This window comes from Protopterus annectens, chromosome 2.part1, assembly GCF_019279795.1.
Source record: "Protopterus annectens isolate FY-2018-M chromosome 2.part1, PAN1.0, whole genome shotgun sequence".
NCBI classification, from domain to species: domain Eukaryota; kingdom Metazoa; phylum Chordata; order Ceratodontiformes; family Protopteridae; genus Protopterus; species Protopterus annectens.
Window position 1 is genome coordinate 928190567 of NC_056729.1, and position 21766 is coordinate 928212332.

A 21766-nucleotide genomic window follows, 5' to 3' on the forward strand; every position below is an offset into this window, starting at 1 on the left:
TCTCCCCTGGCCTCCGCTGAAAACAGGCTCTGTGGAACCTAGTCGGACTTTCCCGGTCAACAAATGATAAATAAATAAATAAACAAATAAATAAATAAATATTCGGAAGCTTCAAGTGCTCCAATGAATACCGCATCCTCTGCAATGAATACCACCTCCTCTGCATCTGTGAATCGGTAAACACTTCCATGACAACTGAATAGCATTCTTGCTGCCTTGCATTGTAGGCACAATCTGTGTGGACAGTAAATTAGATGAAAAATGAGCCATAACATCACTATATGAACCAGTACAGTAATAACATTCAAAATGTTTACAAGTAAATGGATAGGATGAGATGGGGGGGGGGGGGTTAAATGTGCACAATGTATGCAAGCTCTAGTTCCAGATGACTGATTTTTGATTAGATTTGGCTGTCTAGTGCCAGAAATTGAGAAGCCTGTACACTGTTCGGCTGTTTTCTAATTTTGTATAGTATAAAGTTGGCTCTAATACATGTACTTAGTTATACAACCATTTGTAGTTGCAAGGCCTAGTTGGGTGAATTGAAAGACTTAGGTGGGTTGGCAGCTCTAAGAATTGAGGGAGTTTATGAACACTGCAATTTCCATTCCTAACATCTGAATTTCCAAAATTTATTTTTAACAGACAGCCTGGAAAAGGTCCAAAGAAGCTTTCTGGTGCAGCAAATAGAAAAAGAAAGGCTCAGAGAGAATTGCAAGTGGCTAGTTTACGAGCTTCAATGATGCGATTTATGCAGTCTAGTCAGACCTTAGACAGCAGTGAGCAGCAAGACAGGGACAGTGAAATGCTTCAAGAGGCAGATTTCTCTGAGGTGCCAAGCAGTCCTTCCAGACCAGGTGAAAGTGACAGTTCCTGCCAAAGTCCCAGCGATGCTTGCTGTATGGTAGATGTTGACAATACTGGTACTGGATGTACAGATAATGAATCTGAGTCAGAGGTGTGTAATGGCTCTGACCTTGCAGGTGGTAATGTTGAGTGTGTCAGAGAGTGTGGAGCTCAGTCAGTGTCTGGGGCATCCATTGACTCTATTCCTGTGTGGTCAGAGCTAGGAGCAAGTCATGTATCTGACCAAGTAGTAGATGTATGTGAGGAGGAAAATAAGGAAGTAGCTCCAGTAACACGCAGGGAAGTCGATAGTGACCCTGGTAAATGGCCAGATCCCATGCATGATAAAGTTCGCTGTCTGTTAAGTGCTGAAGGGCCTGTTCAGATAATGAATCACACTTTCCCTATGATGATCACCATAGAAGATTTAATCCTATCTTCTATACAAAAAGACTTACAAATGGTGAGACAGTCAGAAGGTCTTGGTTGGTGTATTCCGAAAGTAGTGACTTAGTATTTTGTTTTTGTTGCAAACTCTTCAGCAGTACTCATAGGTTCATACTAGGCTATCTGCCCTAGGGCATTTATAAGCCTAGCCAGAATGTGTTTGGCTTTCGCCACCCATTTTAAATTTATTTTGCTATGCCCTTTTTCGAGGTTAGTATACTGTGCCTCTGTCTAACAGTGACACAGAAGTGATACCCGGGGTAAACCTACGATCTCCCATCCACTCATCAAGATTCCTCTTGAAGAGAGTCAATGAGGGACTCTGCCTAACCTGGACTGGGATTTTATTCCAGAGTGAAGGGAGCCTCTGGGTTATGAATCTGTCCCTCCAGCATGTCCTATTTATTTCAGTGCTGAGGTTCAAGTCTCTCGAGCCGAGCTTGATGGGATTTGGATTTTCTGAGGTGCAGCATGTCCATTAATTCCGGTTGGACATGGCTTTATATGTCAGGCACAGATCGCCTCTGAACAGGTGGTATGCCACTGAGTAGAGCTGGAGTTTCTTTAACCGGGCAGCATATGGCATCTGTTTGAGCCCTTTGATCCTCTTGGTGAGGTACTTTTGGGGTCTTTCCAGTTGCTGCAGGTGTCTGGTAAGGTACATCCCAAAAGGGGCATTGCACTCAATTATGGGCCTGATGAGGGATGAGTAAAGAGGCACAATGATGTCCCCTGATCTAGATGTGAATCCCTTCATGATTAGGTGGGCTGTATAAAATGTTTTTCTAGCCACTCTGGCCACGTGGTTGTCAAATGAGAGATTGCTATCAACTTGGGTCCCCAGGTCCCTAATTACTTCTTCTGTACTTAATGGATTACCACCTATGTGGTAATTTGTGGGCACTTTGTTTTTGCCAAAGGGGATGACTATACACTTTTTGGCATTTAGCTTGAGGCCATGGCTCTGGCAACAGTTGTCTGTTTCTATGAGGCCCTTTTGGAGGATGCTTGTGTCGGCTGGAGAGTCGATTATGGCGCCAGTTTGCAGTCATCTGCGAACTTGGTCAGCCACAGTCCTTCTGTGTTGGCCTGTACCTCCGAGAAATATATACCGAACAAGAGAGGTCCCAGGACTGAGCCTTGTGGGACACCACTTAACTGGTTTGGAGTCTGACATGGCTCCAGCAATTCTAACCATGTGGGTTCTGTCCTTGAGCCAGTTTGCAATCCATCTAGTGACATAGGGGTTTATATTTAAGCTGGTGAGCTTATCTATAATGCCCGAGTGGGGTATTGTATCGAAGGCTTTTGTGAGGTCCAGGTAGGCTGTGTGGACCACCTTCCCCTTGTCAATGGCCTTGGTGACTGTTTCAAAGAAATCAACCAGGTTTAAGAGGCAGGATCTGCCCTTAAAGCCAAACTGGGTAGGATCCAGTGTTTGTAGGTCCCCAATATCTTTATTTATGAGGTCCATGATGATCCTTTTGCAGACCAAGCTAGTCAGGCTTATGGGGCAATAGTTTCCAGGATCCGTTGAGGCACCACCTTTATGGAGAGGGACCACTGTTGCTGTACGCCACTCTTTGGGCACATATCCTGTAGTAAGGCTGAGATTGAACAGTAGTTTTATGTTTGGGTTTAGCTCTTCTTGGAGTTCATGTAGGACGCAGCCTGGGACACTGTCTGATCCCATTGATGCTGTGTTTTTTGCTTTGGAGAGAGCGGCTCTTACCTGAGCATCTGAGATGTCAGGGGGGCAGCACTCTGCTGGGATAAATATTTGCCCTTTTGGTGGGGAGGGGAGTTTGTGCTGAACCTGTCAGCTAGGATGTTGGCAATGTCTGTGGGTTCGGTGTATTTTTTGTCATTTTGGACTAATTCTGAGCATATCTGGGAATTACCACCCAGGTTCCTAACATAACTAAAGAAAGCCTTGTGATTATCCTTAGTGTCCTGTGCAATTTTTCTCTCAAAGCTGGCCTTAGACAATTTTATGTGTGCCCGTAGTTTTTTGCCAATACTGATCAGTGATGCCTTCCCTTTTTGGGATTTTGCTCTATCATTTAGTAGCTTCCTCCTTCTATTGTATAGTTTGTTTAAGGCTGGGGTCCACCAGACAGGACGTCTGCCTTTGGAGGATTGGGTCTTGGTTTTATTTGGGATCGCATGATCCATGAATTCCTGAAGGTGTTCATAGAATGCGTTTATAAAGGATTCTGCGGTCTGGGCCGTATTTTCCACAGGCCCGGGGGCTTTGAAGGATTCCACCTCAGTTTTGAGGAGTGTGAAATTTGCTTTAGAGAAGTTTTTCACTGTGGTTTTCTGGGCAGGGGTTTGGGTCGGGATGTGAATATCCAGTGAGATTAGTTTATGGTCTGATCTTACCAGTGAGGGATACACTTCTGGTCTGGAGCATAGAGTCCCCATGTTGGTGATGATCAGGCCCAGTATGTTTTCCCCTCATGTGGGAGTGGTAACAAGTTGTTCCATAGCATCTGAGTTTATAAATTCTAGGAACCTTTGTGCTAGGGTGTTGGAGCTAGATTAATGCTCCCAGTCTATGTTTGGGTAGTTGAAGTCACCCAATATAATGGTGTTTGGAGAGACCTTCATATTTTCCAGTGTTCTCAGGAAGGCCGAGTGGGGTTCCTGGGTTTGGGAGGGTGGTCTGCAGCAGGCTATAAACTGGAAGGCAGTTTTACCCACTGTTAGTTGCACATGGATAGTCTCTGATGCTTCGTGCTTTGCCACCAACCTGGAGGTGTGGGTATCTTTGATGAATATCGATACTCCCTCCTTTTGTGGTTCGGTCCAAGTTTTGGGGCCGAAAAGCATGGTATGAGGTATAACCTGGTAGTGCTGGGGTGCTCTTGGGAGCCCTGAACCAGGTTTTTGTTACTGCACAGATATCGATGTTCTCCATGCTAAGGAGAGTTTCGAAAAGTGCATCTTGAGGTTTAGACTTCTGGCATTGAGTAGCATTACTCTTAGTTTCTTATCCCTTGTGATACCTATGGAGGTGGGTTTGTCTTTTGAGCCTTGCCTAAAAAAGGCACTATGGGGGTAGCAAGAGCCTTTGCCAATATCCGAAAGCCCAGAGGTGACAGGTGCAAGCCGTCCCTAGCGAAGCATCGTGGCTTGTCGAGCATATCATCCCAAGCTGACAGGCATTGATCCCCTTTGAATGACACCAGTACTTAAGCCAGTTGTTGAAATTGATCATCTTGTCTTCATATTGTGGCATCATTCTTGGTGAGGGTAAGATGCTACTCAAGGTCAGGGTCATACCAGCCTGGGCTACATGCTCAGAGAACTCCTTTATGTCTCTTTTCATGTAGTCCAGGGAGGTACGTCTCAGGTCATTCACACCAGCATGGACAATGACTGAGTCATATTTGTACTTGCCTTGGAATGACCTGAGTGCTAGTGTTATGTGGCGGATCCTAGCGCCCGACAGGCTGCTCACCGTGACCCTCTCCTTGTTCAGCCTGGTGAGTGGGACGTCAGTGTGCCTGATGATAGAGTCACCTATTACAAGTGTATCAGGTGTGTTGTTTAGTCTTAAGAGCTGTGACTGTTCGGCACACTGGCTTTGTGGGATATGTGTTGCACGTGTTTTGTTTTGGGGTAGCGGCTGCTTGGGTGTCTGCTTTGGAGGTCTCTGCTGCTTCGGCAGATCTTTATTTAGAGCCTCTGAGTATGTTTTTGTGTGATTATGTGTTTGGTTTGCTGTTGTGGTAGGTCTATGCGAGACTGGAATTGTAGTGAGTGTGGTTTCCTTCTCCTCCTGACTGGTTATGCCAGTACTGAGTTGAGAGAGCTTAGCCTCCAGTTTGGCTATATGGTTGCATCTCTCACATGTGTTGGAATTTGTTGGGAGGAGGAGAGGGTTGTCTGTGTACATGAGTCAGTTGTAACATTGCCTCAAGATTCCCAGATTCACCAGCTGGACTGGAGAGGAGATTGACAACTTACCTTTGGACATGCTAGAATAATACTGGGAATTCCTTAATAATTGAAAACCAGGGCCAGATGGGAGTGAGGGTGTAGTGCTTTTAATTTTTAGTGCTGACTTATATAATTGCTTTAGTGAGCAAGTGCCAGGTAACTTAAGTGCAATGTGTTACAGGTAACTTAAATGCAAAAATGACAAACAGTAACTTTCTTTCAAGTGAAACAAGGAAATAAGTACAGTAAGCAATGCAGATATCACTAGTGATCCACAGAAGCGCTGAGAAGCTGCGTATTAGGTGGAATTAGCGTTCCAGGGAAATAACAAGCAAACAAACAACAAGCATATAAACAAAGCTAGATTCAGCAGGCCTGGATCTAGTCTATGCTACAGCAAACAAGGTGTACCAATTTCAGTAAGATACAGTTCAAATATTCAGGCACTATAAACCTTTAACCAGAAATTCCCAGCTCAGAAGGGCAGAGTCCAGCCTCTTCTCCCACAAGAGTGCAGACCACAAACCTTCTTAATGTAAAATAACTGGCCTTTTTAGTTGCCCTGTCTAGTACAGGAACATGTGACTGGAAAAATTTGGGACAAAAGCTTGTAGAACACGAGCGGTCAGTGAAACATAAAGAAGCTGCTGCTAAGTGGAGTGACTTGCACTTGAGGCTTAAGAATAGCCCCACCATTGATCACCACCGTGAGAACATGATTAAGTCCGAGAGAAAATACTGGAGAAATGTTTTGGAAAGACTGCTTGCAATCTGTCAGTACTTGTCCCAACATAACTTGGCATTTAGGGGTAGTGAGGATCGACTCTTTACAAATGGTAATGGCAACTTCCTTGGGTTAGTGCAGCTGTTGGGCAAGTTTGATCCAGTAATACAAGAGCATCTTCGTCGGATCAGTAATGCCGAGATCCATGATCACTACTTGGGGAAAACCATTCAGAATGAGTTGATAATGTTAATGTCGAAGTCTGTCAGAGACACTATTTTGCAAAAGATAACAAATGCAAAGTACTACTCCATTATATAGGATTGCACTCCTGACTGCAGTCATCAGGAACAGATGTCACTGACTGCCCGTATTGCTGAATGCAATGAAAGTGTGGAAGTTAAGGAGTACTTCTTGTCCTTCCTCCAGGTTACTGAGACTACTGGGGGTTTTCTGACAGACATTGTGTTAAATGAACTCAAAAGTCTGGGAGTTCCCCTCGAAAACTTCAGAGGCCAGGGTTAAGACAATGGCTCTAATATGAAGGGGGAAACATTCTGGTGTTCAGGCAAGAATCTTGGCCTTAAATCCACGTGCATTTTTTTGTACCCTGTGGCTGTCAATCTCAATCTAGTAATTGGTGATGCTGCAAAGTCTTCAATAGATGCTGTTTCATTCTTTGGTAATCTGCAACGAATGTATACTCTGTTTACATCCTCTACTCAGAGGTACAAAATATTTCGGGATAATGTGTCAGGTCTAACTGTAAAGCCACTGTGTGAGACCAGGTGGGAGTGTAGGGTAGAAAGTGTGAAAGCAGTGAGATACCAAGTGGGTGCAGTTTATGATGCCTTAGTTTCAGTGGCAGAAGTTACAAAAGGGAAGGATCCTAAGGCATATTCAGAAGCAGCATCACTGAGCAGTACAATGAAAAGCGCTAAGTTTTTAATAGTGCTGGTAGTCTGGTATGATGTATTAGTAAGGGTTGGACAAGTCAGTAAACTTTTACAAAGCTCATCCATGCAGATTGCTCAAGCAGTGATTCTGCTTGAAGAACTGAAAAGGTTTTTAACAGAATACAGGGCCACAGGGTACGAAAAGGCAAAAGTGACTGCTACTGAGCTAGCTGAAGAACTGGAGGTAGAACTCAAGTTTCCTGGTGCAGATGAGGTGAGACCCAGGAAAAAGAGGAAGCTTTTTGGTTATGATGGTGATGATGAGTGTCTAATTAGTCCTGAACAGAATTTTAAAATCAACTTTTTCAACTCTCTTGTTGATGTTGCACTGTCATCTGTGCAGGACAGGTTCACAACTCGCAGCTCATAGTGCTACTTTTGGCTTCCTCTACAACATACAAGACCTCTCTAATGTTTCTGATGATAAGCTATTGCAGCTCTGTAAAGACTTGCAGAATCTTTTAACGCACAATGACTCTGCTGATATCGATGCAGTAGAGCTGTATGAGGAATTGAAAACCATTTGCCACATTATGCCAAAGGGATTATCAGCACTGGATGTCCTTAATGTAATGAAAAAGCGTGGGTTAGTGGAGATATTCCCACAAGTAGTGGTAGCTCAACACATTTTGTTGACTCTGCCAGTGACAGTTGCATCTGGGGAGAGAAGCTTCTCCAAGCTCAAACTAATTAAAACATACTTAAGAAGTACTATGCTACAGGATAGATTTGTGGGCTTGGCTATGATTTCTATTAATAATGAAATATCTTGCCAGATAGACTCTGCTGATATAATTGATAGATTTGCTCAGTGCAAGGCAAGAAAAGTGCGGTTTTAGAAAGTGGCTAGGTATGAATCACTGTGCAAATTTTGTATGACTTCACAACAGTTGTAAGCGGAAGGCACAACAGTTCTGTAGTATGAGTTCCTGTAAGGAAGCACTGCAGTGGAGTTGGCAGGTAAGCACAAAGTATGGTCAGCTATGCACTTCTATATTGTAACTGTTACCTGAATGGCTATAACAAAGCTGACTAACCATGTTCTTGCATCTGCTAATGTATCAGCATGTGTGCTGAAGGTATAGTTGCCTACTGCCAATAGGGTCACTGCCAGTCTTTGATCAATTATCTGACAATGGTACAGTATATTTAACATGAATTGCAACAAGCCTACTGTTTTTAAGAGACTCTAGTAGAAATGACAGTTTGAACAAGTGTAACATTTCACTGAAACATTGCATATAGAAATGTCACTGACTGTCATATTGCTGAATGCAATGAAACTGTGGAAGGAAATGTGTACTTTTCTCCTTCCTCCAGGCTACTGAGACTGCTACTGGCTTTCTCAGTGACATAGAGTTAAATGAACTCAAGTTGGGGAGTTCCACTAAACTGCAGTGGCCAGGGTTATGACAATGGCTGTTAATAATATGAAAGGAAATTGTTCAGGCAAGAATTTTGTCTTGCATCCACATGCATTTCTTGTACCCTGTGGTTGTCACACAATCTCAATCTAGTAATTGCTGATGCAAAGTTTTCAGTAGATGCTGTTTCATTCTTTGGTAATCTGCAATGAATGTACACTGTTTACATTCTAACTCTAGTACAAACTATTTCGTCATGTGTTAGGTCTAACTGTAAAGCCACTTGGACCATGTGGAAGTGTTGGGTAGAAAGTGTCAAAGCAGTGTGATCTGAAGTGGGTTTGCAATGCCTTGGTTTCAGTGGCAGAACTTACAAAAGGCAAGGATCGTAAGGCATATCTGAAGCGGCATTGCAGTACAAGACTAAGTTTTAATACCACTGGTAGTCTGGTATGATGCATTATTGAAGGTTGGACAAGTCAGTAAATGTTTGTAAAGCTCTACCATGCAAATTGATCAAGCAGTGATTCTGCTTGATGAACCGAAAAGTATTTTAACATAATACAGGGCCACTAGGTACAACATGGCAAAAGTAACTACTACTGAGCTAGCCTAGCTGAAGCATTGGAGGTAGAATTTCAGTTTCCTGGTGCAGATGAGGTGAGACCCAGGAAAGTGGAGGCTTTTCTCAACCAAATGACTAGTCCTGAACGGAATAAAGTCAACTTTCAACACTCGTGTTGATGTTGCAGTCATCTGTGAAGGACAGGTTCACTCGACGTGCAGCTCAGTGCTACTTTTGGCTTCCTCTACAACATAAAGGAACTCTTGGTAGTTACTGAACATATTTCAAGTCTGTCTGTTAACTCACTTTGCATTTGCTGATATTGATGCAGTACAGCTGTATGAGGAATTAAAAACTGATCCCTTTGGAGTAATGTCAGTGCTGGATGTCCTTAATGTAGGCGTATTCGTTGATATGTTACTAGAGGTAGCACTGTGCATTTTGACACTGCATGTGACAGTTGCATCTGGGGAGTGAAGTACGCGTATTCGTTATGTTCCTAGAGGTAGCGCTGCGCATTTTGACACTGCATGTGACAGTTGCATCTGGGAAGTGAAGCTTCTCCAAACAAGTACTATGTTACAAGAAACTTGTGGGATTGGCTATGATCCGAATTATTGATCTTGCCAGATGTTATATGCTGATATAACTGATTTGCTCATTGCAAGGCATGAAAAGTGCAGCTTTTGTAAGTAGCTAGGTAGAGACTGAACGGTATGCAAAGTATGCATGATTTCACATCTGATGTACCCTGTGTAGTCTGATCCTACAGCAGAAGGCATAACAATACTGTTCAATGCCAGAGTTCCTGTAGGGCAGCACAAAGTTCTGTCGGCTAGGCACTATTCAGTACTACTGTAATTGGCTTACTTGAATTGCTAGGACAAAGCTGAACCCTATTATTCCATCTGCTAATGTTTCTGCATGCATAATGAAGGTGTGGTTGCATAATGGCAGTAGGGTCATTGCCAGTCTAATCTGCTAGTTACAGTATCTATCTATACAGTGAACTGTGCCAACTGAACGCTAAGTGCCTCATGCAGACATGACAATACAAGTGTAACATGTCACTGTCCATTTTGTGCATGCAATGAAACTGGAAGGAAGGGGTACTTTTTGTCCTTCCATGTTACTGGGACTACTGGTGGATTTCTCACTGACAATATTAAATGAACTTAAGTTTGGGAGTTCCACTAGAACTGCAGAGGCCAGGGTTATGACATATTGGCTCGAATATGAAAAAAACATTCTGGTGATGCTGCAAAGTCTTCAATAGATGCTGTTTCATTCTTTGGTAATCTGCAACAAATGTATACTCTGTTTACATCCTCTACTCAGAGGTACAAAATATTTTGGGATAATGTGTCGGGTCTAACTGTAAAGCCACTTTGTGAGACCAGGTGAAAGTGTAGGGTAGAAAGTGTCAAAGCAATGTGATCTGAAGTGGGTGCACTTTGCAATGCCTTGGTTTTAGTGGCAGAACTTAAAAAAGATAAGGGTCCTAAGGCATATCTGAAGCAGCATTGCTGAGCAGTACAAGAAGTGCTAAGTTTTTAATAGCACTGGTGGTCTGGTATGATGCATTAGTGAAGGTTGGACAAGGCAAAGCAAATTGATCAAGCAGTGATTCTGCTTGAACTGAAGTATTTTAACATAATACAGGGCCACAAGGTACAAAATGGCAAAAGTAACTACTACTGAGCTAGCCTAGCTGAAGCGTGCAGCTCAGTGCTACTTTTGGCTTCCTGTACAACATAAAGGAACTCTTGGTAGTTACTGAACATATTTCAATTCTGTCTGTTAACCCACTTTGAATCTGCTGATATTGATGCAGTACAGCTGTATGAGGAATTAAACACTCGCATTACTCCAAAGGGATTATCAGTGCTGGATGTCAATGTAATAGTGTGAAGATATTCCCACAGGTAGTGGTAGCTCTGCGCAGACACTGCTAGCATCTGGGGAGAGAAGCATCTCCAAACTACAACTAACATATTTAAGTACTATGTGACAAGATAGACTTGTGGGCTTGGCTATGATCTCAATGAATGAGGTTATGTTGCCAGATAGACTATGGTGATATAACTGGTTTGCTCAGTGCAAGGCACGATAAGTGCAGCTTTAGTAAGTAGCTAGGTAGGGAATGAATAGTGTGCAAATTATGCATGATTTCACATCTGATTTACACTGTAGTCAAGATTTTACAGTGTAAGGCATGACAATTGTGCACTATAACAGAGTTACTGTAGGGAAGCACTACAGCAAAGTTGGTAGGGAAGCTCAGAGTATTGTCAGTTGTGCACTATTCTCTACTACTGTGACTGGCTGACCTGAATGGCTATAACAAAGTTGAACCCTGCTCTTGCATCTGCTATTGTTTCAGGGAATTGGTTATGGCTAGGCTTGTATAGGCCCTAGGGCCGATTTAGGTTCATTGTGTAATTAAAGGTGTAGTTGTATAATGCCAATAGGGTCAGTGCCAGTCTTTAATAAATTACCAATTATACACTATCTTTCAGAGGGAATGTGCCAACTGAAATCACTAAGACTGCAGTAGACATGACAGTTTGTACAAGTGTAACATTTCACTGTGAAACATTGCATATAGAAATGTACATCAAATGGCAGCAGGGGAATAAAACCAAACTATTACAATGTCTGATGCATGAAATGAACTAGCTAAATGAATGTCTTGAAATTACTCAAGTGGACTTGACAGTTTGGCAAGTTAAACATTTTAACAATCACACGTTACATAGAAATGTGTCTAGCCAGCAATCAAATAAAATATGACTATTTCAGTGTCTTTAACATGAACTATGCCTAACCTTTTCAAAATTACTCAGACCAGGAATTTTTGTTCACATTACACATTTATTGTAAAGTATTGCATATAGAAATGCATGAATAGCAGCAGATAAAATGTGACCAATGCTGATGTCTAACATAAAGTGCGCCAACTGAAATCTAATGTCATCAACTTAAGTGGACCTGACAGTTTGTACAACTTCAACACTTTTCACTGTTGAACACTGCATTTATGTACATCTAATAGCCAGCAAAGGGAATACTTGAATGACAATTGTTGACATGAAGGGTGTCAATTCAAGTGGACATCACACATTTCATTGTCAAACATGGCATATAGAAATGTACATCTAATGGCAGCAGTGGAATAAAACCTGACTACAATGTCTGAAGCATGAACTGAACCAGCTAAATGAATGTTTTGAAGTTACTCATGTGGACCTGACACATTGCAAGTTAAACATTTAACTGTCAAACATTGCATATAGAAATGTCTAGTGGCCAGCAATTAAATAAAATCTGACTATTTCAATGTCTAGCATTAACTGTGTCAACTGAAACCCAATGTTTTAAATCAAGCAGACTGGACAGTTTGTACAAGTGAAACACTTTTTATTGATTGCAGTTAGAAATGTTCAAATGGTAGCCAGCAAAGGAATAATTAAATGACAATTTCCAATCACTTTCACATGAAGTGACAATTCAAGTGCACCTGGCAGTTTATACAAGTGTCAAACATTGCCTACAGAACTGTACATGTAAAGGGACAGTAATGGAATAAAGTCCTCTGACAATATTAAAATTTCTTGAGTATGGACTGCATAAAGTAAATGTCTAGTAGCCAGCAATGAAATAAAATCTGACTATTTCAATGTCTCTAGCATTAATTGTGGCAACTGAAACCTGTTTTCAAATTCGTCAACCAGGTCTGACAGTTTTGTACAAGTGCAAAATTTTACTGTCAAAGATTGCATATAAAAATGTACTTGACAAGTAATGGAATAAATCATTTGACAATATCAATGTCTCTCGTCTTAAATATGTCTTCAAATTACTTGAGTGGACCTGATAGCTAAAAGTAGTACACTACTGTTCTTTAAAACTGAAGGTACCACATCCATCTGCAACCCATAATGGATAAGAAATGCTGCCAATACAATTCTGAAATCCGCTTAGTGTTGGTAAGTTGTATGCAAAGTTCAAGACATCACTGACTGTAGTAATACTGCTTTCCTTTTTGGCCTCTGGGTAAGCATACAGCTGCAGCACCACCACATCACAATGTGTAGCTGTCTGAAGTATGTAGACTTGATGGCTGACCTGTGAAGAGCATGAAGCATATCAGGGTATATAGTAATAATGTAGAGTTGCTGCTACACTAGACCATATGTGAACTTCTACACAAACATCAATGCACCTTGCAAAAAAGTTAATACTGTCTCATGACTATAGGTGAATGCTACACTACCAACAGTTCAACCAGGTTTAAGGATAATTCAGCTTTCAATTTCAGTCAACTAAACTACAAGGTGTCTTACAGTATGACTTGGGATTTTCATGCATTTAAACATGGAAAGAACTGGAGTGTTTTGTGGGAGTGGCACATCTGTGGGCGTGGCTCAAATGGGGATGTTCCTTGTGTTCAGTGTGGGTGGGGCTTAAGGGGCGCCAGAGCAGTACTTCGCCTAGGGCGCCATTTCAGCTAAGGGCGGCCCTGGAATCCATACAAGGTATAGGACCATCATTTAATATTTAGAGAAGTTTTAGACAGTTTGTAGGGAAATTAAAGGCAAATTAGTCCAATATTATATATATATATATATATATATATATATATATATATATATATATATATATATATAATATTGATGACATATATATATATATATGCATATAAAAGAAGAAACTTTGCAGTGTGGAGGGTGTGAAGTTCACTCCTTGAATTAAGTTATGTACCTAGTTCACGAATACAAATCAAATTGCACAATACGCATTACAAAATAATAAAACAGAAAACAGTAGGTAGTCCACAGTTGAGTTAAAATGGAATACCCTTTATTGAAACAGGAACTGCAATATGAAATGATAGAAAAACAGACATAGTACAGTTACAGTGAAAGTCATGGAACAGAATTAGATAGCAGTAAGGAAGTAAGTGAGAGAGAGAGAGTAAGGAGGTATAGGGAATGAAAAGGTACTTGTTCATAGGTTTATAGGTGGGTACTAGGCTATCTGCCCAAAGGCATTTATAAGCCTAGCCAGAATATGTGGGCTTTCGCCGCCCCCTTAGCTCCCTGTCCAACAGAGCCACTGAAGTTATCCCAGAGATAAACTTTCTGTTTCCCATCCACTTGTCAAGGTTTCTTTTGAAGAGAGTGTTAGCGAGGAGCTCTGCCTAATGTAGATTGGGATCTTGTTCCAAAGCATGGGAAATCTCTGAGGCGGGAATCTATCCCTCCAGCACATCCTATTTATTGTTGTGGTGAGGTTTATATCCCTACAGCGTGTGGTTCGAGGGAATAAGGTTTTCTTTAGGTGGAGCATGTCCATCAACTCTGGGTTGGACATGGCCTTGTATGTCAGGCAGAGATCACCTCTGAGTAGGCGGTATGCAACCAAGAACAACTGGAGTTTCTTCAGTCAATCTGCATAGAGCATCTGTTTGAGGCCATTGATCCTCTTGGTGAGGTACTTCTGTGGTCTTTCCAGCTGTTGCAGGTGTCTTGTAAGGTACATCCCAAATGGGGCGTTGTACTCTAAGATGGGTCTGATGAGTGATGAGTAGAGGGGCACAATGATTTTGATCTGGATGTGAATCCTTTTGTGATTAGGTGGGCCACGTAGAAGGATTTTCTGACCACTTTGGCAATGTGATTATCAAAGGTGAGATTAATATCTACTTGGGTCGCCAGATCCCTTATTATGTCTTCAGTACTTAGGGGACTACCACCTATGTGGTAGTTTGTGGATACTTTGTTTTTTCCAAAGGGGATGACTATGCACTTTTTGGCATTTAGCTTGAGGTCATGATCTTGACACCAGGTATCCGTCTCAGTGAGACCCTTTTGGAGGATGTCTGTGTCAGCCAGAGAGTCAATTATAGCCCCTAGTTTGCAGTTGTCTGTGAACTTGGTCAGCCATAGTCCTCCTGTGCTTGCCTGTACCTCTGAAAAGTATATGCCGAACAGGAGGGGTCCTAGGACTGAGCCCTGGGGAACACCACTTGTAACCGGTTTAGAGACAGACCTAGCTCCCCCAACTCTCACCATGTGGGTTCTGTCCGTATGCCAGTTGGCAACCCATCTTAAGAGGTAGGGGTTTATGTTCAGGCTGGTGAGCTTGTCTATAATACCAGAATGGGGAATGGTGTCGAAGGCCTTAGCGTGGTCTAGGTAGGCTGTGTGTACCACCTTTCCCTCGTCTATAGTCTTGGTAACTGTCTCAAAGAAGTCCACCAGGTTTAGGAGGTATGATCTGCCCTTAAAGCCAAACTGGGTAGGGTCCAGTCTTTGGAGGTTCCCAATGTCTCTGTTAATGAGTTTCATGATGATGCGCTCCATAGCCTTGCAAACCAAGCTAGTCAGGCTTATAGGGCAATAGTTCCCAGGGTCTGTTGTGGCTCCACCTTTGTGGAGCGGAATAACCATTGCTGTGTGCCACTCTATGGGTATGTAGCCTGTGGAGAGGCTGAGTTTGAACAGTGTGTTTAGGTGAGGGGTTAGTTCATCTTTGAGCTCATGTAGGACGCAGCCCGGGACACCGTCCGGTCCCAATGATGCTGTGTTTTTCGCTTTGGAGAGGGCTGTTTTAACCTGTCTGTGATTTCAGGGACTCTACATTCTTCTGGTATGGTTATAGGCCCTTTTCGGGTTGAGAGGAGGGTGAAGTTTACTCTGAACCTGTCTGCCAGGATGTTGGCGATATCGGTCGGTTCAGTGTATTTTATGCCATTCTGCACTAACTCCGAGTAGATCTGAGCATTGCCACTTAAGATTCTTGACATAGCTAAAGAATGCCTTGTGGTTATCTTTGGAGTCCTTGACAATTTTTCTTTCAAAGCTCGCCTTGGATGATTTTATGAGGAATCGTAGTTTTTTGCTGATACTGATCAGGGATGTCTTCCCTTCTTGGGATTTTACTCTTTTCTGTACTAGTTTTCTCCTTCTATTGTATAGCTTGTTTAAGGCAGGAGTCCACCAGACTGGTTTCCTTTTCTTGGAGGAGTGAATCTTGGTTTTGCTTGGGATGGCACGATCCATGCATTCTTGTAGCTGCCCATAGAATGCATTAGTAAAGGAATTTGCAGCTTGGACAGTGTTATCCTTCAGCATGGGGGCTTTGAAACTTTCCTCCTCGGTCTTAAGTAACGTGAAGTTTGCTTTTGAAAAGTTTTTCATGGTGGCTTTCTTGTCCGGGAGTAGGGGCAGAATATGGATATCCAAAGTGATTTGTTTATGGTCAGATCTAACCAGCGAGGGGTTGACCTCTGGTGTGGAACACCAGTCGCCAATGTTGGTGATGAGTTTATAAATTCTAGGAAAAGTTGGGCAAGGGAGTTAGTACTTGAGTAGTTCTCCCAGTTAATGTTCGGGTAATTGAAATCACCCAATATTAGGGTGTTTGGTAGGACCTTTATGTTTCCCAGTGTTTCCAGAAACATGGAATGGGGGTCCTGGGACATGGTGGGTGATCTGTAGCAATCTACAATTTTAATTGCAGTTTTGCCCATTGTTAGTTGCACGTGGATGATCTCTGAAGCATCGTGCTCTGCCACTAACCTGGAGGTGTGGGTATCCTTGATGAATATGGATATGCCCCCGCCTTTTGTATTTTGGTTTGGGTTCTGTGGCTGAAATGTTTGGTATGAGTTGTAGCCTGGTAGTGCTGGTGTGCTCTCTGGAGCCTTAAACCAGGTTTCTGTTACCGCACATATATTGATTTTCTCCATACTGAGTAGTGCCTCGAGTGCGTGCATTTTGAGGTTTAGACTACTGGCAATGAGTAGCATTACCCTCAGTTTTTTGTTACTTGTGCTATTTACGGCGGTGGGTTTGTCTTTTGAGCCTTGCCTAAAAAAGGCACTATGGGGGTGGCAAGAGCCATGGCAAGTATTCAAAAGCCTAATAGTGACAGGTGCAAGTCGTCTCTAGCAAAGCAGCGTGGCTTGTCGAGCATGTCATCCCAGGCGGACAGATACTGGATCCCCTTTGAATGACACCAGAAACTTAGCCAACTGTTGAAATCAAGAATTTTTTTCTTTATACCGTGGTATAATTCTTGGCGAGGGCAGGATGCTACTCTGGGTCACAGTCATACCGGCCTGGGCTACGTGATCAGAGAGCTCTTCCATGTCTCTTTTCATGTAGTCCAGGGAGGCACAGCTCAGGTCATTCATTCCAACGTGGACAATGACAGAGTCATATTTGTACTTGTTCTGGAGTGACCTGAGTGCTTGTGTTATGTGGCGGATCCTGGCACCCGACAGGCAGCTAACAGTAACCTTCCCCTTATTCAGCCTAGTGAGTGGGACGTCAGTCTGCCTGACTATAGAGTCACCTATTACTGGTATGTTATTTTGCCTTAAGGGCTGTGATTGCATGGCAACTGGTTTTGTGAAGTATGTGTTTCATGGTTTGTGTTGGGGGTGGATGTTGCTTGGATGTATGCTTTGTAGGTCTCTGTTGGTTTTGCAGATTTTTATTTAGAGCCTCCAAGTATGTTTCCATGTATTTGTGTGTGTTTTTTGCCGGTGCTGGTTTAATGGGTCTATCTAAGACTGGTGGTGTGATGCAAGTATTTCCCTTCTCCTTTTGACTGTCTGATCCAGTCTTGGGTTGAGAGTGCTTAGCCTCTAGTTTGGCTGTATAACTGCATCTCTCGCATGTATTAGTGTTTGGTGGTAGGAGGAGGGCATTGTCTGTGTACATGAGGCAGTTGTAACATTGCCTCAAAATGCCCAGATTCACCAGTTGGACTGGAAAGTACACCTGAAACTGCCCTTTGGACATGCCTGGATGGGTACAGTGAACTGTTTTATTGGATGGCTGGTAAGGTCGAATAGAGAGCCTTGTCCTTCTGTACAGTACAGGAGGGTCTATTGCTAGGGTTTATAAGTGCTTGCTATAAGTTTTGAGCAAGTGCCGGGCTGAGAAATGAATGGCTTGAGTGCTTAAGTTGAAAGTTTGTCAAGTTCCAAGGGAAAAATTGAAGAGGACACTTTGTGGAGCTGGGAATAGTTTTACCCTAGCTAACTGGCGCTGCCCAGAGACCAAAACCAGGCAAATATAGTATTTATAGTAGGGAAATGAAAGAGATAGAAATTAGCCCAAAATGGCCAATAAACTACTAATTTCTGGCCTGAAACCACTCCTCCAGGGACAGATAGGCTGCTCAAAGCTCCCCTCTCTCACAGGTGAACAGAGAAACTTCCTTCTATCCAAATAAGGTATGGACAAACACAGAGATTTGTAACACAGCCCTGAATTCAGCACTAACCTGAAAACTACTAGCTTAGAAAGGTAGGAAACAAGTATATATATTTTTTTTGTAATCCTGCTGCTCAAAGTGAATAAAGACAGCAAAAATGGATACCACGAACATGACTTTCCAAAATGAACTCTTGGTAAGAGTTTAGTATGAAGTGGACATCAAATGGCAAATGCTAGTGCAACCAATAGATTTATCTTGCAAAGACAGTACTGTCTACTCGTGTCCTCTAGAATGTGAAATTTCAAGACAAAATATACTTCTTGGCGAATTCTACTGTTTCCGGGAAAAAAATGGCCGGTTTTGTTCAGAATTAGTTACCTGGTATCTAGTACCAGTTAATACGAGCCGACAGACCCAAGCCAGCTCATAAAATGAGTGGGTGGAGCTAAGGTTACACATTTACTTACAAAGACAACGCAGCTGGAAAAACTTTCATACCCACCTGATTTATCCATTGGTGCATGCTGACAGAGGACATAAAGCACAGTTTGAAGCCACCTTGGAAACTGTTCACCAGAGAAAACCACATGGAGAAGAAGCCATAACAGCATACCATTCCAAATCACAGAAATGACATAAAAATGAGAATACCATCTGTAAACAAAACAGAAGCAAATATGAATTCCTTATTCTAATTACATGCTGTGGATACCAGTGCACATGACTAATGGCTGTACGTGTGCAAATCTACTGTGACATTTTATTACCTCATTTAACATAACTTAGCATGAGAAATGTCATTTTACTGACATGAAAAATGTAATAACCTTTGTTTTGCAAATACCTGATACAACCTGCCAAAACTACTGAGAATGCTATCACTACATTGTTATACACAGTAGCAAAATTAAATGATGTGCTGCTCTGTAGCAATATTAGATGCCCTATATGGCCTTACAGGAATGGCACTAACAGAACACCTTAATTTTTTTTCTTACATATATACACAACAGCTCTCAGACATCCTGTACATGGTTCCCAATGTGAAACAAAATACTGAGCACAAATAAAAAATTAAAAAGAAATGTACAGAGAACTTGCAAGTACCTATCTTCTCTCTGCTCAATATAGTACATTTCTTTTCTATAGTCTTACAGAAAGACCTTGACAAGGATTCACGAAGCCTCCGTGTAAGAGTTATAACTCTTACACGGAGGCTGCAGTTAAACGGAGTGATGTCAGCATGCTTTGCATATTCATGAGAGCATGCTGAATCACACCTAAGGCTAACACGGTCCGTGTAAGACAGTAGGGGGCGTGTCCGTAGGCCGAGCCCTGCAAGCGACACACCTCCAGAAGAGTGAAAGTGCCCAAAGTAAACACCCACGACAGAGTCCACGGAAATGTGAATAAACACAACACAACACATGCCCCCACAGACTATGAACAGAAGATATATAAATGAACATGTTAGATATTTTTTTTAAATTGTAAAGATGTTTGCCCGTGAGTGCGCTCGTTTGCGCGGGCGTGCCCGTAGCGCAGCTACAGTTAGCAGTCAGTGGGAAAGCATATAAGAACTAAATATGCAAAGTAAGTGAAGAAGCAATAGCGTAGCGGTAGAGACGTCAGCTGAAGAGCAGGCATTCATGGTTCGAGCCCCCACAACACCAAGTTTTATTTTTAGCAAAATAAGCACAAAACAAGTCCGACAAACATGTACACATATAAAATCACATTTTATGTAAAATGTAATGAAATAGTCCATTTATTTTGAAGAAATGTGAGGTAACAAAACAATAAAAAATGCCAGACGTGCCTATAGCTGAGCTACAGTTTAACAAGGTGAGTGAATCTGCCCGTAGGTGAGCAGTGGTTTAACAAGTGCAAAATGAGTGCCCGTAGCTGAGCAGTGGTTTAACAGGTGCAAAATGAGTGCCTGTAGCTGAGCAGTGGTTTTACACGCTGAGACTGTGTGACCCTAGCTGAGCTGAGCGTACTATGCGTGCTGATAGCCAAATGAGGCTTAAACCAGCGCACCCCATTTGCGCGAAGCTACGCACCGCACCAACAAGCTAACCGACGGCAACGTTGAGCAAGCTGTAACTAAACTGCCTTTACACAGACACACCACCTAGCCTGTCTAGACAGTCATAAAATATAAAAAGCAGTGGCCAGGTTCGAACCCAGGATACCATGCACCATAGTCAAGGTACTGAACCACTAAGCTACGACAGCTGTACTCAGAAATGCAGTAATAGCAAATACATAGGAATAAATAGAAAGTGGAGCATGACAAAGCAGGTTTTGTGAAGTGGATACAATTCCAAAATGGCCAATCACAGATAAGTGCGGGAAAAACGGCATATATAAGCCCCATAGGCAGGAATACACAGCATAAACGATTGTAGAACTGACTTGCAGCCAGAATGTCAGGTGTAGGTGAGGGTAGTTGCTTTCGAGCACAGAGGTGGGGCACTGAGGAGTCCAGATACATGGTCTGGCTCCTAGTCCACAATCATGAGGCCCAACTCATGCAGGGCCAGGTCCTGTGGGGAGCATATAGGGCTGAGGCATGGGACCGGTTGGCTCATGATCTTACCAGTGCCACAGGGATTCCAAGGACTGGTGAGCAGGTCCGTCACCACCATGCGGACATGAAGAGACGCAAGCAGGACCAATTGAACCTTTGGATACAGGTGGCCCGGCAAATGCCCAACGCCCCACTACTGAGTAAGTTACATTTAATTATGTATGTAAGAAATTAAATTAGCTGATATTATGGAGATGTGTATTCCAATATTACTTCATTTATATTACAGCTGCAGGTGTCCGTTCTGAGAACCGCAGAGCCTATGGCGATAGGCTGGTGCGGTTGCGCCACCAGGCAGGTCAGTAATCCACTCCCAGTAACTGTAAAGAAATATAATCGTATGACAATTATCAAAAGAGTGCAGTGTAGTCACTAAGTAATAAAATGTGCAAGTAACAGTGTAAAAGTGTTTGCAAGTATTGCATGATTACAAAAGTGTGTTGCAGTCTGAAATCCAAACAGAAAAATGAAAATGTCTGAAATAAATTCTGAAATAAAGATGCCCCACGTGTAATAACATAGTGCACAACCTGCAGCAGGCTGAAAAGTACAGCTGCAGAAGATGAGCAACTCACATGTGTGAAATATATCCCTGTTGAAATACTGAAACATGACAGAAGTGAGACTGCTGGAAAGGATTGTAATAACTACAGGTAAAACATGTCAATAAAGCCTAGAAGTAAGTACCATCCTGAATAGTAAAATGAAAACAAGTGTGAGGGTGCGAGAAAGAGTAATGGATCCACCAATAAAGTAGTAATAACCCCTGTATAAAGTATACTGCAGTCAGTACAGAATGAAATGAATGTGACAAGTAGAACCAAACTGCGAAATGTGTCCAAAGTGTTGCTGCAGCTGGAATGTGTATCCCAAAATCTGGATATGTTGCTCTCAGTCTGCAATATGCAGATAGTATGATTGCCTGAAATATCAAACATCCACAGCTGTCTATAGCTATATAAAGCAAATGTAGCAGGATGATGTAGCTGAACAAAGCCAGATATGAACGTGTATGCATAACAATAAAATGTATATTGATGTAGCAGTAACAGTCCTATCACCAAATTGAAGTAGTTATCATAT

General features: G+C 42.4%; 1 protein-coding gene across 1 annotated transcript in view; it reads right to left on the reverse strand.

Moving 5' to 3' along the window:
• The window catches only part of SRD5A3 (steroid 5 alpha-reductase 3), a 304080-nt gene that overhangs the window by 261620 nt on the left and 20694 nt on the right, over window positions 1-21766 (reverse strand). Inside the window, exon 2 of the mRNA XM_044062559.1 lies at window positions 18593-18744. Within this exon, the coding sequence (XP_043918494.1) occupies window positions 18593-18744 (152 nt within the window). The remainder of the gene's footprint in view (window positions 1-18592; window positions 18745-21766) is intronic.